This window comes from Pogoniulus pusillus, chromosome 2 (assembly GCF_015220805.1).
Source record: "Pogoniulus pusillus isolate bPogPus1 chromosome 2, bPogPus1.pri, whole genome shotgun sequence".
Classification (NCBI taxonomy): Eukaryota; Metazoa; Chordata; class Aves; order Piciformes; family Lybiidae; genus Pogoniulus; species Pogoniulus pusillus.
In genome coordinates, this window is record NC_087265.1 from 637,340 (window position 1) to 659,413 (window position 22,074).

Consider the following 22,074-nt stretch of genomic DNA (forward strand, 5'->3'; position numbering starts at 1 on the left):
CAAACTGAAATGATTACACTGACAGTCCAATTTAACAAGATAGTGCTCAAGGAACTTCTTTTGTTTGTTGGTTTGCAGATCACTGTTCAACATATGTCTGCAAAACATTTCCCTTTTGTAGAGCACCACCAGCAGGCTCTCTGTTTTCTGGAAGATTCTGCTGAGATCCAAACTGCTGGCATGTGGCAGTCAGGAAATAAAGACTATCTACTTCTTACTGCAAGTTCTGCATCACTGCTGTTGGGGGTTCAGTTGATGTGATTAAAGCTTGTTACAAGAGGCAATTTGCATTTAGTACCCCACTAGTGAAAGATGTCTTGGAGAGTTAGACAGAACTTAGAATCATAGAATCAAGCAGGTTGGAAGAGATGTCCAACCTAGCACCCAGCCCTGGCCAATCAACTAGACCATGGCACCAAGTGCCTCATCCAGGCTCCTTTCAAACACCTCCAGGGATGGCGACTCCACCACCTCCTCAGTCAGCCCATTCCAATCTCACTTGCTGTGAGAGCTTCCTCCTAACATCCAGCCTGAACCTGTGCTGGCACAGCTTGAGGCTGTGTCCCCTTGTTCTGTTGCTGGTTGCCTGGCAGCAGAGCCCAACCCCACCTGGCTGCAGCCTCCCTTCAGGTATTTGTAGACAGCAATGAGCTTTGCCCTGAGCCTCCTCCTCTTCCGTTTCATACTGTAAGTCTCAAATGCTTCTGCTGTACAAGGGAATCATTGCTATAAATCTGCCTTAAACCAGCTTAAAGAATCTAAGATAGTGAGACTAGCCAGAGAATCCCTGGGAAGCTTGCAAGGATGAGAAAATGGTGTATAAAGGACAGTGATGCTCTTCAAGGTTCTAGAGCAGACAGGACACCACAACGGCTGGAGAGGAAAGAAACCCTTTGGCTGTATACGCTGTAAATAGAGCAACAAAGTGAGGAAAGAAGATTTGCCTTTCTTTGCCTAGCTTGGCATTGTAAAAGTCAGCATCACTGAAACCCTCCTGAGGTATTTGATGAGAATCTCATGAAAACACAACAGCTACTTGGCACTTCAGTGCCCCCCCAGTGCTTGCTGTCTCCATTAAATTGGACTGGACTGAAGCTGACAGGATGGCAGTCATCACCTTCTATACTCAGAGGTAAAATGATTGCCCATTTATGGTCCAGCAAGCTAGTAAAGACTTGCCCTGTGCAGACAGAGAGGAACAGAAATAGAGCCCAGGGGAAAGGTGTGCTGTTTGCAGAGGGTTAGCCACGAGCAGGCAGCTGAAGAGCGATGGCTTTGGGATGCAGACAGCTGTTCCTGTAGGAATGTGGGCAATGAGCAGCTCTTGACCAGGGGCTCTTTGCTTCAAATACCAAAGACAGAAATTGTTTTAATAACATCTTCTGAAATTAGGGCATTGAGGCTCAGCCTGCCAGTATGGGAAGGGACTGGTGTTTCAATTTGATACACAGCACTTTGTACCCTCCCAAACGGTCTGACACCAGGAGCTGCTCTGCAGCACTGCCGACAGCTGTACAGGGCAGGGAGGGGACACCTGCAGCACAGCAAACTAAAAAGCACTAAAGAAGCAGAACTACAGAAAGTCCCTGGCTCTACTGGAGTGTGTCCAGAGAAAGGCCATGAGGATGCTCAGAGGGCTGGAGCACCTCTCCTACAAGGAGAGACTGAGGCAGTTGGGGCTGTGCAGTCTGAAGAGGAGAAGGCTCCCAGGTGACCGTGTTGTGGCCTGTCAATATCTGAAGTGGGCTACAAGAAAGCTGGGGAGGGACTTTTTAGGCTGTCAGGTAATGATAGTACTGGGAGGATGGAACAAAGATGGAAATGGGTAGATCCAGACTGGATGTTAGGAAGAAGTTGTTCAGTGTGAGGGTGGTGAAAGCCTGGAAGGGGTTGCCCAGGGAGGTGGTGGAAGCCTCATCCCTGGAGGTGTTTAAGGCCAGGCTGGATGAGGCTGTGGCCAGCCTGATGTAGTGTGACGTGTCCCTGCCCACGGCAGGGGGGTTGGGACTGGCTGATCCTTGTGGTCCCTTCCAACCCTGACTAATTATGATTCTATGATTACAGAAGTGCCAGTGCCAGTGCACACTCTGAGCTACAGTTAACAGACACAGCTGGGAAGAGCCAGGGAGCTTGACAGCAGATCAGCTGGAGCCAGGCGAGTGGTGCAAGGCACTGTGGTGAACTCCTTAAGGTGCAAGCCTCCAGCTGCCAGCAGAACTGATGAACAGATCTAAGAGTAACTAGCAGAGAGAAGGTTAGCATCAAGGCCGAGAGAGAAAGCACTAAATGAAGGTTGCAGACGCAGTGCTGGCAGGGGCAGCCACAGAGCATGCTGCAGCTCACACCAGCCTGGCTCTGCAGCGGGACTGCTGCTTGGGAAGCGCATTCTGAGACACAGTGCCTGCGTGAGAGGAATTATTTACTCCAGGGAAGTGGTGTTACAAAAGAGAGATGTTTTAAAACGTTAACCTGCAATTACAAAGATGTGCCCCTTAATGAGGACTAGTCAGAATGAAGATGTTTACGGCTGAGGAGCTGATGGTGCAGTTGTTGCAGACTATTAATGAGAGGAGATGTCTCTTCTCTGGCTCTGTGTAACCCTTACAGGTCAGTGCACTGAGGCACTCTAAACTCAATTACATGGGCACTTGACCACAAGGAACCATTTGACTATAAAATGTCTGAACAAATAGACAAAGCTAGTAAAAAGGATAATTTGGTGGCACTCTGCAATTTTACTAGTTTCCTCTTTTTTCTATCCCTTCTCTTTTCTGCCAAAGGCATTGTCATAAAAATACAATATAGCACACGTAATACACACTTGAAAGTGCTTGAGTAGACAACTGCTCTCCAGTTCAATATGCCAGTGTGTATCAAATACTGACAGAAAGCAGCACTGGAAGATTGGTCTGGAAGTATAACAGGATCTGAGAGCAGTTACTACAAACTGGAGGTGGAAGGGGAATGGAAAAATGCTTCTCACCTATCAATGATATTTATACTTCAGAACACAAAGTAATTTGCTAACTTTGCTTCTCTCTCTAGCCAGGACAGAGCCAAATTTCCTAACAAAAGTATCAGGATTGTTTTAGAACACTCCTGTTCCAAGTTTCACTGGAGCATCTCTCACCATTACTGCTAAAACTGGTTGGCAGACAGGAGAACACCTGGATCATAATGGATCGTAATGATTTACTGCCTGTATTGAACTGCATTGAAAGAGAGAAATCAAAATAATCCTCCTCTTCCCCCAGGGGATAACAAAACCCTTCCCTAAACCTGACCCTTACAGCAAATAAATGTAGCAGTACTGCTGGAGCTGTGCTTTTTCCATACAGGGATATAGGATATCAAAACTCTTGCACCAAACCTGATCACTAAACTATCCCTTACAGCAAATAAATGTAGCAGTACTGCTGGAGCTGTGCTTTTTCCATACAGGGATATAGGATATCAAAACTCTTGCACCAAACCTGATCACTAAACTATCCCTTACAGCAAATAAATGTAGCAGTACTGCTGGAGCTGTGCTTTTTCCATACTGGGGGCTGATAATACAGAGCTATGCCCACAGTTAAACCTCAAAGACACAAACAACTTCCATAACAATAAAGGAGCAAACCACCCATCCTGGCTTTGATCAGCAGCACATCTGGTACCTCCTCCTTGCCTCTGGGGTCTAATTATTTTCAAATAACTTTTCAGAAGATATTTTATGGATGAAGAGCTCATATTTGAGTGGCTTTGTCTCCTGAGCATCACTTGGTATCTTTATGAGAAAAACAAGGAATTCACTGCAGAAGCTAAGGGACAGAAAATGAGGAAAACAAGGAATTCACTGCAGAAGCTAAGGGACAGCAAGTTTCTGATGTCACTTGAAAGTGAAACACAGCTTACTCTGCAGTTCAAGAAATCAAGACATTGTATAAGCCAAAAGCAGGCAAACCAAGTGACAGTTACTTTTGAAGAACCTAAAGGAGCTTACATCTAGTAACAACAGCCACGAATAAATAAGACATGACCTTAAATGAACATGAGTTTTATATGTGCATGACATTGTTATGTGCAAATCGTCATTCCTGGTTGCTGCATGGTGTTTGCTGCCAAAGAAAGAGCCTTTGGCTGCAACTCAGCCCCCAGCACCCCAAGCCAGTAACCAAGGGTGACCAACCTCCATGCTCTTAGCAATGTGTACCTGTGCTGTACAAGCATTAATCCTCACAGAGTAAACACATAAAGACGAAGCTTCTCTAGATGACTACTGCTGTAGGTAGCATTGCATTGAGCGCCAAGGAAGAGAAGAGATTAAAATGGGTAAAAGCAGGCTGAGAACTGAGTGGTTCAATAGGCATATGACAAGTGATGCTCCTCTTCCCTTGGAGAGGCAAAGCAAACAGCCACGTGACGCAGCAGCTACTGTGCAAGTGTTAGCCAAACAAGGTTAAATGTGCAGGGAAAATACACAAACTGCGTGTTTCCAAGGTCTTCTCATTCCTTCCTTTTACTACTGTTCTTCAGACATCCACCTGCACTTCATTCTTGAACTACTTTGTGGTGCAAACAGAGCGAAAGCTCTACAATATAAAGTTAAACCATGCTGATCATGCTCATGTTTGAGACATTTATGAGGTGATTTAACTTGAAAAAGCAAGCTTTCAGAGAACTGGGATAATACTGTGACATCTCTGTTGCAATTGTAGTTGGGGAGCTCATCAAACACACCCCAGGACACTACATGGAAAACACTGATTGCAGGATGCTTGATCAGATTCTGCTCTGTCATCTGCCGCCTTCCACAGTTACAGCTGCTGCCTTCTTCTCCATGCTACCTTCTGCTCAGCCTTCAGAACCTACCAGTCAGGGGGCTGCACTGTGGATGTGCCTTAACCTTCCCTTGGAAAAGGTTTGCCATAGTTATGAGCTTTACATTTACTCATGAACTTGCACGTACTGGCAGCTTTGGTGCCTCATGTATCTGCTTGCATGAGAACTGCTTATAGCTGAGCATTGCTCCACAGGGCAGGGATGTCAGAAGGAAGGTGTGGCACCACAGGAGCATGAGCTGGCTGGAAGCTTCTCCACCAAGAGGAATGCACTCTTCTTTCTGCTTCCCTTGACAAACACACACAGCAGTGCTTCCCTCCTCTTCTGGAGACAGCAGTGCCAAACACGTGGTGCTTGTTTATTTGACCCTTGCAGGAAGTATCTTTCCTAATTTCTCCATGTCTACACTCCCAAGTTCAAGCTTCTTGCTATCACCTTGAAGTGATGGCCTTTCCCCATTTGTTCACTCCTGTCTTTAACCCATTACATCACCAAAGTTCCCAGTTCAGAAATGATTTACTCTCCCTCCACCCTTCACTTTGCAGTTCCCTGTGTCACCAGAGTTCCGCCGTCATTCGAGCCCCTGTGCTGTGTGTGCCTTGTAGTCAATCTGAAAGACCACTGATTTCTCCAGCTAATTTGCTCTCAAAGTCATGCAACTACTTATTGCAAGCAATTAAACTATCCCTGATGACTTTTACTTCATTATGGAAGAAATCATCTTTGTTCCAATGTAGAAAGACACCAACTACACCTGGAGCTCTCTGAGGAGCCAAAACATCTAGCCACAGGCAACTCAGTTAATGCTCTGCATTATCCTTCAAATTGCTGTTTCTGCTGACACTTAGGAAGCAGAGGCTCTGGACTATAGACACACAGAACTGTACACACCTCTGTGCAAAAAGTAACCTGAGGAGGAATAAGTTACTCTCCTTTTAATTAGCCAGGATAATGTAATCTTACTTACTTCACCTTCAAGTCCTCAGCCACAGACAGGAAGCATTGCTCAAAACATCTCTTTGCATTTAGTTGGCTTAAGTAAATGGAAGTAAATTAGCATCTTCTACCTGTTTTGACTGTAAACATACAACAGCAATTCTCTTTCATTCTATCTCTATAATGCCTTGTATTGGTCTGATTTCACTCCCCAGAGCCCAGATACCTAACAGAACAATACAATAACAGGGTGCCTTCCCCTCTCCCCACTTGGGAAAGAAAGGGATTAGCTGTAGAGAGGAAGAAAGGGGTAAAACACCCAAAGAACAGCCCTGCTTCCATTTGGAAGGTAAGAAACTTTAACAATAAATAAAAGGTATTTAAGGTAAGAGGAGTTACAAAAAGGTAAAGGGAAGGGAAACAAGATACAAAATGTACATACAACCAGACTGATGGCAAAGGATGGAGGCAGATTCAGGATGGAGCTGTCCTGCCATGTGGTAGGGTGGCCACGTGGCAAAAGAAGGAGCAGCAGGAACAAGGATGCTGTTGGCAGGCAGGCAGGTCACAGAAAAAGGGAAGCAGGAAGTTCCTCTGTTTTTATAGGGGCCTGGACAGGTGGTGGGAGTGGGCTAACCACTACACCTGGGGTCAGGTTCAGACCACCCCCGGCGAGGACTCAGGGGGACCTGAAGTCAGGTCCCCCAGGAGGGGTTAACCCTTTACATGCCTAGTGTAGGAGGTTATGATTTGATGACATTTGCTTGCAGATGGTAACAACAGTCATAGATGGCATCTCTTACTATGCAAACAACAGTAAGACAAAGTGATGGAGACAGAGCAAGTTATAGTCACTCTGAAGGTGTAAGAGACACAAAGCCAAGAGAGCTGAATGTTCTGTACTACAGAAACTGACAGAGCACTTCATAACAACTGCCTTATGTAGTTGAAAGTCCTTTCTGTTTTCATTGCTATAATAAAAACCACATTGTTTGTCCCCAAATCTTGCTAATTACTAACCTAGAAGACAGACTAATCTAACCCAGTGACTGTTTAAAGAACTGAGTGTTTGTGAAAGCATTTCTGGATTATTTACCACCTGAACCTGATCTCCTGCTCATTCTGTTTTCAGTGGGTTTGTGAAGTTACTGGAGCCATTCAGATGTGCCTCACACCCTTCTGTACCATGGAACCATTCAGGTTGGAAAAGATCCTCGACATCATCAGTCCAACTATTAACCCTACTCCACCAAGTCCATCACTACACCATATTGCTAAGCACCCTGTCTAAAAGACCTTCAAACACCTCCAGGGATGGTGACTTCAGCACCTCCCTGGGCAGCCTGTTCCAACACCTGACCACACTTGCAGAGGAAAAACCTTTTCCTAATCTGTAGCCTAAACCTCCCCTGGTGCAGCTTGAGGTCATTCCCTGTTCTATCACTAACAGCCTGTAAACCATGCCCAGCACCTCCCTCTCTCTATTGTCCTTTCAGGCAGCTGGTGAGGGCAATAAGTTCTGCCCTCAGCCTCCTCCTCCTCAAACTAAATAGCCCCCATTCCCTCAGCTATTCCTCATCAGACTCATTCTCTAGGCCCTTCACCAGCTCAGTTGCTCTTCTTTGGACCCACACCAGTGCCTCAATGTCCTTCTTGTACCGAGGTGCCCAAACCTGTCACAACACAAATGCTCCCATTCCATTAGTGAGCAGTACTAAAGATATCCTTAAAGCCTTAGTATGTGAGTACTGAAAAGAGTAACTCTGCATGAAATAGACACCTTCAGTGATGCATTCTGCAGAAAAAGTCAGGATCTCTGATATGAAATTCTGTCACAACCTTTGTTATTGAGCAAGGACAGGATAGGGAGAAGGAAAAATGCTCTTTACATTGCTAACAAACAGTGCTGAGAATTAACAGAGTAGACTGTGGAGGACCTTACACCCAATGAGATCTCACAGTAAATTATGCATCCTTTAGAGACTGACAAAGCATGCACAGAATCACAGAACGTTAGGGGTTGGAAAGGACCTCCAGAGATCGTCCAGTCCAAGCCCCCTGCCAGAGAAGGACAACCTAGAGCAGGGCACAGAGGCACACATCCAGGCAGGTTTTGAACATCTCCACAGAAGGAGACTCCACAGCCTCTCTGGGTAGCCTGCTCCAGGGCTCCAACACCCTCACACAGACAAAGTTTCCCCTCCTGTTCCCGTGCCACCTCCTCTGCTCCAGCTTGCCCCCAGTGCCCCTTGCCCTGCCCTTGGCCACCCCTGGGCAGAGCCTGGCTGTGTCCTCCCGACACTGCCCTGCACATCTTTAGCTCAGCACTGAGGGCAGCCCTCAGGCTGCTCTGCTGCCAGCTGCCAGCCCCAGCTCCCTCAGCCTGGCCTCACAGGAGATGTTCACTGCCTGCAGCAGCTTGGGGGCTCTGGGCTGGGCTCTTTTAAGCAGTTCCTTCTATACCTGAGTGGCTCAGCTCACTGAAACTGGGACCAACCTCAGAACAGCTTCCTGTTTCAGTAGCTCCTATGCAGTCACAGTGAAGCCTCACTTGATTCTCACTGAGGTTAGGTGAAATACACAACTATGTCCATTGTGGGCCTGCTACTGCACTCATATTCAGAAAGAACTGGGGATAGGAAAACAAAAAAACCCCACGCCCTGTCAGCATCAGTTGGTAAGAGGAGAGTCTCTTCTCCCAGGCTTCAAGTTCCTCTGTATAATTATGGTTTCAGTGCTGCCCTTTAGAACAGAGCAATCTTATTCTCTATTGTCTTTACTGCAGGATAATAAGGGCTTGATTATGTATAAGTTTTGCATTCCCAGATGATGTAGCTGTGTGTGAGAGAGGAGCTCTTGCTGAATGCCAATAAGCTCAGCCATTTCTACTTATTCTAAGGGCCACCCACCCGTGAATTGCAGGCTGGCTAAGGAAAATGCTAGCCCTCAGCTGAGCATCCCTCAGAGACCAGACAGATGGCATGGCATGGCCAGACACGCAGGCTCGAGGGATAAACCATCTTCCCTAACAATGGACAGAAAGCCTTTGAGGCTCCTGTTCCCTGGCACAGTGGCTCTCATGAAGCATGGCAGTACTTCATTTCTTCCTACTTGTCAGTGGGAGATTGGGAAAATTATAAACAAGCACCAGTGAAGAATTAATTGGTGCCAGAGAACTCGCAAGATACTGGGAGCAACTAGAGCTTGAACTGAGAGTGGCAAGCAGAACAGACACTTACTGAGTTACATTTCCTCCTCTCTATCAATTAACTGTCCTCAACTTCATCAAATAACTTCTATTTGCCTCTCTTCCCTTTCCTCTAAGTCACCTTGGCCTCCTTAAAATAAAGGATAAAGAAAGGAAAAAGCAAGCATTGAGAAGACAGAGCAGTGGTGGCCATGCCAACCCAGCAGTCACTCTGCAGAGCCAAGGGGAGCACTGCTTTCATCTGGCTGCTGCAGGTGCACAAGCCAGCTCTGGATGACACAAACGGCTTCAAGCAGCCACATCCCACACAAATGCCGATCAAAGACCTTCTCCAAAGGTTAAGAAGTAGTAGTTAGGTGACTAATCTGCTTTCCAATGGATTTGTGAGCGCTCACGGCAGGAGTTCATTGCTTGAGAACACTGACAAAGGAATTGTGCTCATACTCTTCTGAAAAGTGGAAGATTGTTCACCATGCCTGGGCACTGCCATTGCTCCCCACCAGCCAACCACAGCAGTTTGTGCTCACAAACCATGCACTGAGATGAGATGAGATCCAAGCTGCTGTAGTTCCGTGCTTCACCCCAGTCTAGGTCTCTGCCTCGTGCTTGCCATCCTGACTCCTGTGGCACAATTGTTGAGTGAAGCTCTGCTGATCTGTCTGGTATTGCAGTGCTCTATGTCTGCCTTACAGCACTTCCAGAGACTACAGCTGCTGCTTTCCCTGCTGGGGATTAAAATCCTGTCTGTGAGAAACAGACCTTCAATCCTTCAGAGAAACACAGCATCCAAATGCATCCATATTATCCTGTTTCTCTTACTCATTTTCTGCCGAGGGAGAAGCCAACGTTAGGATGCAGCTCACAGAATTTTCTGTCATAGTTTCCATTTTACAGCATTATTCCAATGAAGTCAGCAATGAGATCTATGAATACAAGTTCAACTCCTGAAGTGGTCCCTAAATAGCTTTTCAGTTCCTTTCCCTGCGTAGATAAGAAGCAGGAACTCAGAAGTGGGCTGCAGAACATGTGTGATGCCACTCTGCCGAACCTTGTGCTGCGTGGGATCAGCTTGCTTAGATCTCTCAAAATGTGAACAAACGAAAGCCAAGAGGCGTTTCCAGCATCTGCAACTGACTCCCTGAAGGGAAAGCTTTTCAGCTCTCCCTCTAATGACATGGACACTCCACAAGTAATGCTTAAACATCCTCACCAGTGCAGCTGGCAAAGAGTGTGAGCTAGAGCAACGACCCCCAGACTGAGCCTGCGTCGTGGGATGCATGTGAACGTGCATGGCTGGATCCAATGAGCTGTGGCCTGAAATGATGTCACGGATGTGCGGCGTTAAGTGGAAGGTTAAACCTACTTGCATCTCGGTTCATTAAACGCAGTTAAAGTGCAAATTCCCTCATTCTGACAGTAGTAATCACAAGGGTTCACTTTCTGGTCACAGCGCTGACTTTTAAACCCCACAGAGCATCTGCAGAATTTCAGTAAAATAGACCTAGATAAATATTCTACCTCGTGCTGGGCAGACTTTAAATGCATTACACATAATGATGGCACGACACACACAGGTGCACAGGCACACACCCACAGGCAACGACATTTACACTCTGCTCGCCACGCCAGCTCCAAGCTGACTGTGCCAGTAAGTTTGCTCTTCAGCATCGCTCGAACGCTTGTCAAGCACCAGGCCTGCGCTAAGGGATGGGTTCAGGACTCTAATGCTCTGAACACAGTGTTACTGGCAGCTCTGCCACACACTGGTATCGCTGGTCTGGAGGTCAATGGCTTTCCAGCTGCTCCTGACTGCTCTCTTAGCACTGCTAACAGTGCTGGTGTATGTGGCAGAGCCCATGCATTGCAAACCCATACAGAAGTTGAGGCTGGCAGTGGTTTTCCTTGAGATGCTATGGTGTTCTCTGTCAATCTGAACAAGAACAAGGCCAGGTTTGTAAGGAAAAAGCCTCCAAAAGGGCCACTTTAGGTATTCAAGCAAAGGAATCACCAGACTTAATCATCGTATTTGGGCCTGATGTGTTATGGCTGCGAGAGTCCTCTTTTGCTGAGATTTCCAAGTCTCTTTAGTCATCAGCTAAAGCCATTTAAGAAGACAGAAATAACAAGTGAAAAGGGCTGGATCTAAACAGCCTTGAGAGCCAGGCAGGCATGTGCAGCATTTCAGGACTACCCTGCAGGGCTGCATTCCCCAGTCTCCAGCCCCAAAGCTGCAGACATTTGTTGTCAAATTGTTTTCAGCAGAGCAGCCTCCACAGCTCTGCGGCTCTGCACAGCCAGAGGTGCTTGAGCTCTCAGGGAGGATCAGTTGCTCCAACAGCGACCAGACTACAAAATCCAGGCACTTCTCTGTAACTCCCTTGTGAGTATGAACACTCCTTTAATATCCTCTGCCTCACACATCTCAGCAGAATGAGGGGATGGCTGTGTTTGTATTGACACAGCTGTAATGCCACATCCCTTTGGACAACCACCTACTCACAACACCTTGGAAATGAGACACTTGAGTCCAATTCGCTGTTCAAACAACTCCTCTGTTCCCAGAGGATGCTCTGACCTCCAGGTTGTTCTGAGGAGTGAAGACTATTCCACAACGAAGCTTTTCAGCAGTACAGAAAAGATCAAATTGTTTATTAGGCAAAAATAAAAAACCCTAGGAGTGCACCCAGGTAGCTCAGGGTAACTGAAAGCAGGGAACAAATTCATTTCTTGCTGCAGTGACTGCTGTATTTTGTATGTAGCAGCTAAGAACAGAAGATCCACCATAGCTCTCAAGAAAGGACTAGCATGTAGGCTTTTCTGCCTTCAGACACTACTTCACCTGACCACAGAATCACATTTCCTCTGGTATTTGATGCCTGGCCTTAAGAAAAGCATCCTGTGACCATGGTGCAGGAGGGACAGCATAATCTTAGCACAGAACAGCCAGGCTCCTGGGGGCAGTGTGAGGGTTAGGGCAGCTGCGAGAGATCTAGCGGCATATCCTCAGACCCATAAAGGAAATAAACACTGACACTAGCCTTCCTCTTCTCTAGCCACCACGAGGAGTGCACTGCTCCCACCTCTGACCATCTTTAGAGAAGAGAAGATCTAATCCACCTTCGAGAAGCAGTGGAGATCAACCACCCTGTAGCTCTGGGCTCCACTCCCGAACAAGTGTCTAGACAGGCTTTGGATCCGGCCTGACATGATTAGAGTCTCAAAAAAGAGGTAACTTCCTCTCTATGCATTCACAATCTACACCCTAGATACACACAGTGCAGAAAGGCAGACACCAGATCAGGTCAGAGGCAAAAAAGGGCAAAAATACTGCAGCCAGCACATTTGATATCTTAGAGACCCCAAAAGCACAGACACATGCAGAACAAGGTCACCACTTGTTGACACACCGAGACTTCAGCAGGGGATACTCACAGACAGACAGGCACGTTTGTCTCTGGGTCCAGCTGGCAAGTGCCACCATTGTAACAGTAGCCATCACACAACTGACAGGAGGTGGCAATCTTTCCATTAGTGCAACTGTCATGGTTAGAAAATGACAAGTTACAGTTGGCATTGGCTGAAATCTGGTGAAGTCACTTGCAGTTATCTCTATATATTAAGTTCTCTATTGTGAGGATGCTGGAAGACCAGAACAGGTTGCCCAGGGTGGTGGTGGAGGCCCCATCACTGTGAGACATTCAAGGTGAGGAACAATGAGCTCTGAGCAGCCTGATCTGGTGGAGGATGTCCCTGCTCACCGCAGGGGGTTGGACTGGATGCCCTTTAACGGTCCCTTCTAACGCCATGCATTCTCCAGTTCCACACTAAGATACCAACTCCATGACGTGTAAGCCCTACTGACCGCAAGGACTCTAAGGAGCTCTGAGCCCATTGTACAACACACTTTGATCTTCCTTTTGACAACAACAGACTGATGACACAACGGTCACTCAGCCGTGCTGCAGCACCTCCGCCAGCACAGGTCCTCCTTCGCACCCGGCGTGGCACAGGCACTTCGCAGCACACCGACTTCAGCAGTGTGCTAGCTGCCAGCTGTAGCAAGCATTCCAGTCTCCCAGAGTGAACACCCACTCGGTCTCTCGCTACCTCATACTGAGGGAACCTTGTGACAGTGCTCCAGAAGTTGGTCTCCACAGGCAGGAGCCAGTGGGGCTTGCACAGGAAGGAGCCACGCAGGAACTGTTGTGATGTGACCTGCTCAGGGCCTCGCCCAGTCTAGCGAGCTGCAAAGGCTGATGCAGTCCAACTGCTCCTACACAGAGGGTTCTGCAGACACTTACTTGCACAGCACGTCATTGCTGTCCTTGTCGATGATGCAGTGTCCCCCGTGACATCTGGCACACCTGTCCACCTCGCATTTGGGCCCTTCGAAGCGCCCTGGGCAGACACACTCCACACTGCCGTCCCCGGAGATGGTGCAGGACTCGGAGTTGACGCAGTAGTGGTGGCAGACATCTGCAAGCAACAGCACAGCCCATCACGACAGGGCACGGAGGAGAGCACCTCTGCTGCCCGTGACCAGGTACAGTCATTACACCATACAGGAGGCTGGTGGCTCGCTGAAGACAACAAGAGCCAGCAAAGCCCCACAGCCAGCCACAGAATATATTAACAGTGCAGTCTCCAGAAGGGAATTAAACTGGTAAGAGACAGATTCCCCCCTCCCTTCTAGATGCCACCATTTATGGCATCATCCCACAGAATATAAAGACTGCTGATGAGAAAAGCAGAGCTGTGTTAATGCATTTAATGGGACATTGGCTGGATAAAACTCTTCTGCTGCATCCACATTACCACTAGCAGCACCATGCTCAACTGAAATGGAAACAGTGTTTTGAAATAATTAAGTTTCATTTTCATTTATCCACATATTAAAATTTGATGGAGTTCTAATAATAATATATAAAAAGATAACCCATGAGTTCTACCCAAACAACCCACATGCTTATCTTTATAGACTCTGCCAGGCTCCATTATCTTGTTTAACTGCTTCAACCCAGACAGGATTTAGATCTCCAGGAGTGAATTCTTTAACCCTTTCAAAGTGCCAGCAATGGTCTCATTTGTCTATAGTCCTGTAAAAGACCCAAACTGCCTGACTGAAGAAGCTCCCAGAGCTGTGACGTGCTGGTATCTTAACACTTAGCTTCACTGTTATTTACGTGGCAGTGACAGGTTTCATTTGCTGTTTAAAAAAGTCCCCATTGAAGCTCCTTCCTGGAGCCCACTACCTCAAAGTCTCCATCTCGTTCTAACTCTTGTCCAGTTCTCTGTAGCTACCATGTTGCATTGAGCTGTAGGTGTCCCTGGAGAACAGATGAAGCAATTGCTACAGAGGGTGCTTCGGTTCTGTACTATCTCAGGGCCAGCCTGGTCCATATTAGCAAAATATTTCCCTTCTGACAGTAATAAAAAGCAGCCTTTTGAAGCCCAGGACATGGCCAAGTGTGAGTCAATTGCAGCCAGAAGCAGGGTGTTACCAAGCTGTTCCAGGAAAATGAGCCCTTGGCCAAACCACTCAAGGCCTCATCCAACCTAGTCTTGACCACTTCCAGGGCTGTGGCATCCACAGCTTCTCTGGGCAACCTGTTCCAGTGTCTCTCTATCCTCACAGTAAACAATTACTTTTGTCTAACCTGATTCTGCCTTCTTTCAGCTTGGGAGCACTACTCTGCATCCTGCCACTAGACTCCCTGATAAAACATCCCTCCTCATCTTTCTTAAAGGTCTCCTTTAAGTATTGGGTGGCTGCTATAAGGTCTCCCCTGAGCCCTCTCTTCTCCAGGTGAACAATGCCAACTCCCTCAGCCTGCCCAGACAGAGGAGGTGCTGAACCACACTCTCACGCTATGGAAGGTGGACCTCAGCCCTGAGTCAGGAAGCGTAAGCTCTCCAGCTGCTGTCCGACCGCAGGCAGGCTGTGAGCAGCACACTGGAGACTGCACCAAGTGATGTGTCCTACCGCCTGCATTTGGGATGGATGCTCTTTGAGCGTGTCTCAAAGTGGGAAACACATTTGCTTGTGCCTCTCTCTGCATAGCTACTCTCAGAGGTCCCACCTCAGCATGAGGAGACTTTTTTGTATGATGAGGCTGCCCAGAGAATTTGTGGAGTCTGTTTCTCTGGAGGCTTTCCAACCTCACCTGGATGTGTTCCTGTATGACCTGCCTTGGGTGATTCTGCCTGTCAGGGGAGTTGGACTGGATGATCTCTGGAGGTCCCTTCCAACCCCTGATGTTCTGTGATTTTTAACTATTGTTTGCCATCCCCCAGCTCAAGGTACCGAATGGTAACCCGCAGCAGGGGTCTGATTTTTGCACACAAGCTGCTGCAGTTTAACAGATAATATTGAGACACACTTTATGAAAAGAGCTTTGCCAGGGGAAGTGTTTCCAGCTACACCAGAACAAAAAAAAAGAGAGGAACAGCCTACGAAAGAGAACTTCACACTCTAAACCAGTTCCTGGGGTTTAGTACTGATTGCAGTCACAAACACCTTCAATCTGTTGCTGCACCTAACCTGTTTGCTACATTTGGACTGAAATGGCATAAAAACCAATCCTTTCTTTTCCTTTATTTTTTTGTCTCCTGAAGAAAGGAACTTCAGTTTCAGGGAAAGTAATAGCTCATGAGATCTCTACATCCACTTTGAGTGATTGTAACTGCAGGAAAACGCTTCCTATTTTTCAGGTTGTTTGGCCTTAAATGGCACAAGAAATGAACTGGAACGCGGCTGCACGGCTTGCCGCCGGCATTTCAACCGGGGACATGCGGCTGAATCCATCAAGCTGGGCTGCACGCAGCAACATGCACCACGGTGGCAGGATCCTCTGAAAATCCATTCAGCTGAATTTATTTCAGCAGTCCTATGTAAATTCACTCAGTTGAATTTATTTCAGCAGCACCAGTGCCTTGACACGGAGCACACATTTGGGTTATTAGCCCTTATGTGAACTAATCACAGGAGAAACTCCACACTGGGTAATTGGAGACGGTAAGTACGGGGAAAAGAAGGTCTTTGCAATCTGGCAGCGCTGCAAGGCAATTCTTCTGCCTGCCATAAAAAGCACTAATAACGTTTTCAGCTTGGGAGCACGAGTGAAATACCTGTGCACGTTGGTGGATCCTCCTTTGCATATGAACTAGTTTCAATCACAGCTCAGAAAGACTGCAAAAGACCTCTCCGAGACACCCAATCTTTGCAGCGCTGCTGGAGTGAGCGACCCAACAAGCGCACAATGTCAGGGTGATTAATAAAGGGAACAACCAGAGAAGCCAATTTTTACTCAGGTTGACTGGAAACCTGAATAATTTCACTGAACTGTTATTGGCCAGAAAGAAAAAAAAAAAAGAAAGGGGGAAAAAAAGGCAAACCTCTAAATGATTGTAAGACTCTGTCCCCCTCCCCCTAACCCCAACGTGTTAAAGTTTAGATAAACAAAGGCTTCATTTTAGTTTGAATTTGGTAACGTGTTCAGGTCTCTGTATGGTAGCATTTTCCCCAGGTGTCAGCAGACAAGTCATAGAATCATAGAATCAGCCAGGTTGGAAGAGACCCCCAAGTTCATCCATCCCAACTGTCCCCCAACCCTGTCCAATCCACCAGACCATGGCACTAAGTGCCCCAGCTAGGCTTTGCTTCAACACCTGCAGAGAGGGTGACTCCACCACCTCCCTGGGCAGCCCCCTCCAGAGGCCTGTCTGACAAGGAGCACTCTTTAAAAAGTATCCTGACATTTACATTTAAATTAATTCTTTTTTTAAACACCTTTTCCTTTTTTTTAAAGCAAAAGGCTGTTTGCAGAAGCATTCAACTAGAAACAATTTGTTTGGTTTGGGGTAAGCCTCCAGTAAATATTTTTTCTTAATCTGCATGCCTCTCTGTGCATGATTTATGTACTGTAGTGTTTTCAAATACCCAGTTGTGTTTGCAGATAGTTATTTGTGGATCCATGCAGTTTGTTTAATACCAAGTGGGAGAGAATCACAATTACTGCTGGTTTGCCATTCTAAGCTTTCTATTTATTCCCTACTCTCCCAACTGGAAATGCCTTCAGTTCACTTCAACACAAACACTGCTGCAGACACGCACTCATCCTTCCCCTGTTTGACAGGCCTCGTGCTGAAATTAAGTACTTCTTGTATCTGGCAGATAATTCCAGACTAGACTTTTACAAAAGCTCCTGCAGCAAATTCAGGGAATGATGTACAAAACACGATGGCTTTCAGGTTTAAGGATCTCTTCTCGCCAAAGCATGACGACAGACTTCTCTTCCAGGTAAACACAGGCGAAGCAAAGCAGCAGGAACATAAAGGGCATTAAAGAGCATAACATCCTGATCTTGAAAAGCAATCAGGTTTAGGCTAGGGCTGCTGCTGAGCCACCATGTGGAAAAGATAGGAGGCAGATACAGTGTAATTTTGAAATGAGAGACCAAAAGGAGGAATGGGAGACTCTGGTCTGTGGTACTGCAGACACTGAGAAGACAGCTAACAGCAATAAATGCAGTAGGAGAGAGGGCCTGTTGCTTGATAACCTTCTTTCCCTCCTCAGCTGTCAATGAAATTAAAACCAGGGAATGTTCTCCAAAGGCAGAGGAGCCTTTCTAGAGGCATGGAAACCTTTGGAAAACAGTGTCTCGGTGAGGGGAGAGCCATGAGTCAGGGCAGTGAAAAAAGAGGGAGAACTCCATATCCAGAGCACAGACTCTAAGTCCTGAGAATTCAACAGGAGTAATATCCAGAATGCCTGATGACCAGCACCAGCAGGAGAAACCAAACTCGAGGTGACCTGAGAGTGAAGAGGCTGAAAGAAAATAGAGGCATGAAACTCAAAGCCACTCTCAGTGTCCTCACTGGGCTTCGAAATAAAAACAAAAGCTAAATGAGCAGCTGGAGCTGTGCTGATCTGCAGTGCTAAGGCATATCAGAGGAAACCCTTCCCTGCGTTGGTTGCTGTGTTCAGGCATTCCACCAGCGTAAGTTAACAGACAAGAGATGCTGGAGCAGAAAGTGTTAACGCAGTGAGCTCATTTCTGCTCACAAAGGCAGCTGTCCTGTACGGCTTCACTGCCTGTCCTCATCCACAGCAAGAACAAACAGACCACTTCTGAAAAAGCTCTTTCTTAGGCACTGTAGAACCACGTTCAAAGATCACTTGAGCACACCAGACGACTTTCCCTCAGCAGCAAGAACAATGCTGGAGCTAAGTTTACAGACACATGACACAAAAACCCAACCAACAAACCAACACCACACCAAAGCCGTCCAGCTCTAACTGCTGAACTCCTAGTTTGGAGACCTTCTACTGTAAAGCTGGAGCTAAGAGCCTGTGGAGGCTACTCACAGAACTGGCACCTGTCCCCTGTGTACTCCGGCAGGCAGGTGCAGAGGGGCTGGTTGCCCGCGGTGACGCTGCAGGTGCCCCCGTGCTGGCAGAAGCGGTGGCAGACAGTCTGGTTGCAGGTGGGTCCCGTGAAGCCCAGTGCACAGCTGCAGGTTGGCCTCCCTGCTCCGAACAAAGAAAAGGGGTTTGTGATGTTGAGAGATCAACCTCCAAACAATAAACAGCACTTTAAAGATGCAGGTACCAGAGAATCATAGGAGAGAATCCTAGAATGGCTCAGGTTGAAGGGGACTCCAGAGCTCATCTATGCCAACCTCCCCACCATAGCATCATACAATGGTTTAGGTTGGAAGGGACCTCAAAGCTCAGCCAGTTCCAACCCCCTGCCATAGGCAAGGACACCACCCACTAGAACAGGTCACTCCAGGCCTCATCCAACCTGGCCTTGAACATCTCCAGGGAGGCTGTGGAGCACAGAATCACAGAATGCAATCAAAGACCACATTCTGTGATTCTGCTGTCTCCAACCTCCCTGGGCAGCCTGTGCCAGTGTCTCACCACCCTCACTGCAAACAACTTCTTCCTAACATCCAGTTTCAATCTCCCCTCTGCCAATTTAAAACCATTCCTCCTCATCTGCTCCAACCTCCCCACCATGCCCAGGGACACCTCTCAGCTACACTCAGCTGCTCAAGCCTTCATCCAACCTGGCCTGCAACACCCCCAGCAAGGAGGCAACCACAGCCTCCCTGGGCAGCCTGGGCCAGACTCTCACCACCCTCACACTCAACAACTTCTGCCTCAGCTCCACTCTAACCCTGCTCTGCCTCAGCTCCAAACCATTTCCCCTTGGCCTGGCTCCAGATCCCCTCAGCACAAGTCCCTCTGCAGCCTTCCTGCAGGATCCCTTCAGGCACTGTCAGGCAGCTCTGAGGTTCTTCTGGAGCCTTCTCTTCTCCAGGCTGCATGCCCCCAGAGCAGCAAGTGTTATTCATCAGCCTGCCTCACTTTTCCTAGACACAGCTAGAAGATGCCTTTGCAAACACTGCTTGGATTCAGAAGGTTTACACCACGAAGCTAGCACTGTGGATGTGGACACGTGCACAATGCAAGTGCACAACAAATGCACCTCTGCATTTAACACTGCTGCATGCATGCTCCTTGGATCTTCATTTGGGAACTACTCTAAAAGATGGTCTCAAGCAGGAATTTAAGAGATGACCAAGCTCTTCAGATGGTCCTGCCAGGCTGGGACCCTCCACTTGCAGAAGACAAACGTTGGTATGAAGAGCATTGCTGCCTCCTCAGAATGACCTCCAGTATTCTGCACTCTACAAACCTGTCTGTACAGCCACACTGATGGAGCCACAGCTCCCAATGCACCAGCAGCCAAGCTTTACACAACAGTGTTCTGCTAACCCACAAATCTCTGATCTCTTTTGCCATCCCTACCCCACACATCATACACACTGTAGAACAAGAATTGCTGCCTCCCATCAGCCCCAAGATGCCTGCGAGGTCAGTATCCAATGTCTGGAAAGCAGTGGAGCCCTGGGGATGAACATTAGCAGAAAATGAACTCCTACTCCATAGCCTCCCCTCAAAGGGCTGGTTTGAAAGCAGCATTTAAGCCCTGATGTGTTCTCCTTCTATGATCCTCCACTGTTTTAATTTTCCCAATTTCCCCCCTTATCTAAATCTCACGTCTAAAGGATTTATAGCTTTGTTACAATTTGACTGCTTTATTAAACTCTTCCACCTTTCCATGACTTTTTTATTAAGGCTTATCTGCTTTAAAACAAACTTCTGGATCCCATAAATGTTTTTCCATCTCCTGAGTTCTCTTTTTTATCTCTCTTGCAATCTTCTTTTCAATTAAATGACCTGATGTGCCCAACACACTATCCCCTTTCTCACTTCCTAATAATCTATCCATATTCCTGGTCGCCTCTTACAAAGCACTATTTGCCCCCTTGCTTTCATCCATCTTTTGGGATTTTCTTAGGAAAGAGACCAAGTTTAATGCTTTTCTTCTTTTTGGCTTTCTGGGGAGGAAAGAGGCTACTCAGGAGCTGAGGACACTTCTGAAGTAAAAAGGCAGACAGGATGGTCTTCACCTGAATGAGGAACCCAACCTGCAGGCGACTACAATGCAGAGCTTAGCTGGCTCGGTGCTGCATGAGGGGCAGCTGACAGGCAAAGGCTCATCCCTCTGAGGGAAGCCACAGAATTGCTGTGCTGCTGAGTGAAGGATTGTGCAGGGGCTGGCAGCAGTCAAACAGCAAATAGGTGTCAGGCAGAACAGCAAAGCATTGTAAGTAGACTGCAGAAACACCCCAAAATAGTCACTGACATTGCTTATAGAAATGGAAGAAGCCTAAAAATGGAGATGGGAGAACCAGAAATGCCTACTGTTCAGTGGGGCACATCAGTGCTGGTGGCTAGAGCAAACCTGGCAAAGGCAGGCAGCTGACAGGCTGCTGTAAAACCAAGGCACATCTCCTTGGCAGCTCTTTGCCAGGGACAAGATGGGCTACATCCTTCGGAAGTGCTCAGCAAGAGAACTACCTAATGCACTCCAGGTGTGAGGCAGCAGCCCTTGGGACTGCAGTTAGAGGCTGCAACAGGAAAAGCAGCTCACCAGATTTCATTGTTGACAGCTCTGTCAATATGCTTATATGACAACAGAATCTGAGAGAGAGCAGGGACAGGAATACCTTCAGGATGAAAGACTCCAGGTGTCCCTGCATTTACACGTGGAAAACATCACACAGCACCATAAACCAAACTTCTTACACGGGGACAGTCCTGCTTCGTGGAGGGGTGGGTTGGTGAGTACACAGGAGAGGCTGTGCTTGGCTTGAGCCTAACTTGGCTTAACATGTACATAGGAGCCCAAATCTTAAGCAGTCAAATGAAACAGCATCCTGGGGTTAGTTTTCCATAACAATTCTCTCATTTTCAAACACTGCCTGAATCCCTGGTGCATTCTGGCTAGGTCCCTTCCTTGCTACCCTTCATCTCATTCAGTGTTTCCTTGGTTGAGTATCATGGCTGGTGTAGGTATCCACAACTACTGCCACATCTGCCTACTGAGGCTTTTACCACAGCTGACCCTAGAAATCTGACAGGTGCAACTCTTCCTACCTTCATTTTGTTTCTCCTCTCCTTAGCTCGAGGTCTCAATGTAGATTAAATGCCCCATGGACCCCAGCATTCAGATTTTCTTCTTTGTTCTAATACTCTCCATTTATTTGAGAACATCTTCACTGGAGAACTTTTCAGTGCAAGTGAAGCACCCTGATTTTTTTCCCCACTGAGAATGATCTGTTTATTCTTTTCCTTCACTTCTTTCTTGGATCTCCTCACATAAAATGCTCCACATAATTATTTTCTTTGCCATGCTTTCTATTTTTAGCTATGCTAATTCAAAGTGTTTTGCAAATCATCCTAAAGGCCATGAGATCAGTTCGTCTCTTCCTCTAATGAGTACGGCAGGAACAAAACCATCGGCTTAAAAATAGCTCCAGCTAGTTTAATATGCATCAGCCTGGTTACTCATATCTGTCCCCTGTGACTTAGATATTAAATCAAAGATGCTGAACTCAGATGCTAGCACCAGGTCTTTTTGGTTTTCCCCATGTCCGCACCTGTACTGATACTTCTGCCCCCAAGCCAGGGCATTTCACATCATCTTTCATCCTCATCAGTGTTCTGATAAAAGGGATGAAACAAAACA

General features: G+C 47.2%; 1 protein-coding gene across 4 annotated transcripts in view; it reads right to left on the bottom strand.

Moving 5' to 3' along the window:
* Window positions 1-22,074, bottom strand: part of LRP1B (LDL receptor related protein 1B) — a 646,717-nt gene that overhangs the window by 12,800 nt on the left and 611,843 nt on the right. For 3 of the 4 annotated variants that reach the window (XM_064154536.1, XM_064154516.1, XM_064154508.1), the window contains 4 exons: window positions 18,336-18,497; window positions 13,270-13,444; window positions 12,401-12,505; window positions 10,332-10,445 (listed from right to left, as the gene is read on the bottom strand). In XM_064154536.1, coding sequence (XP_064010606.1) covers window positions 10,332-10,445; window positions 12,401-12,505; window positions 13,270-13,444; window positions 18,336-18,497 — 556 coding nt within the window. The remainder of the gene's footprint in view (window positions 1-10,331; window positions 10,446-12,400; window positions 12,506-13,269; window positions 13,445-18,335; window positions 18,498-22,074) is intronic. The other variant, XM_064154527.1, reaches the window with a different exon arrangement.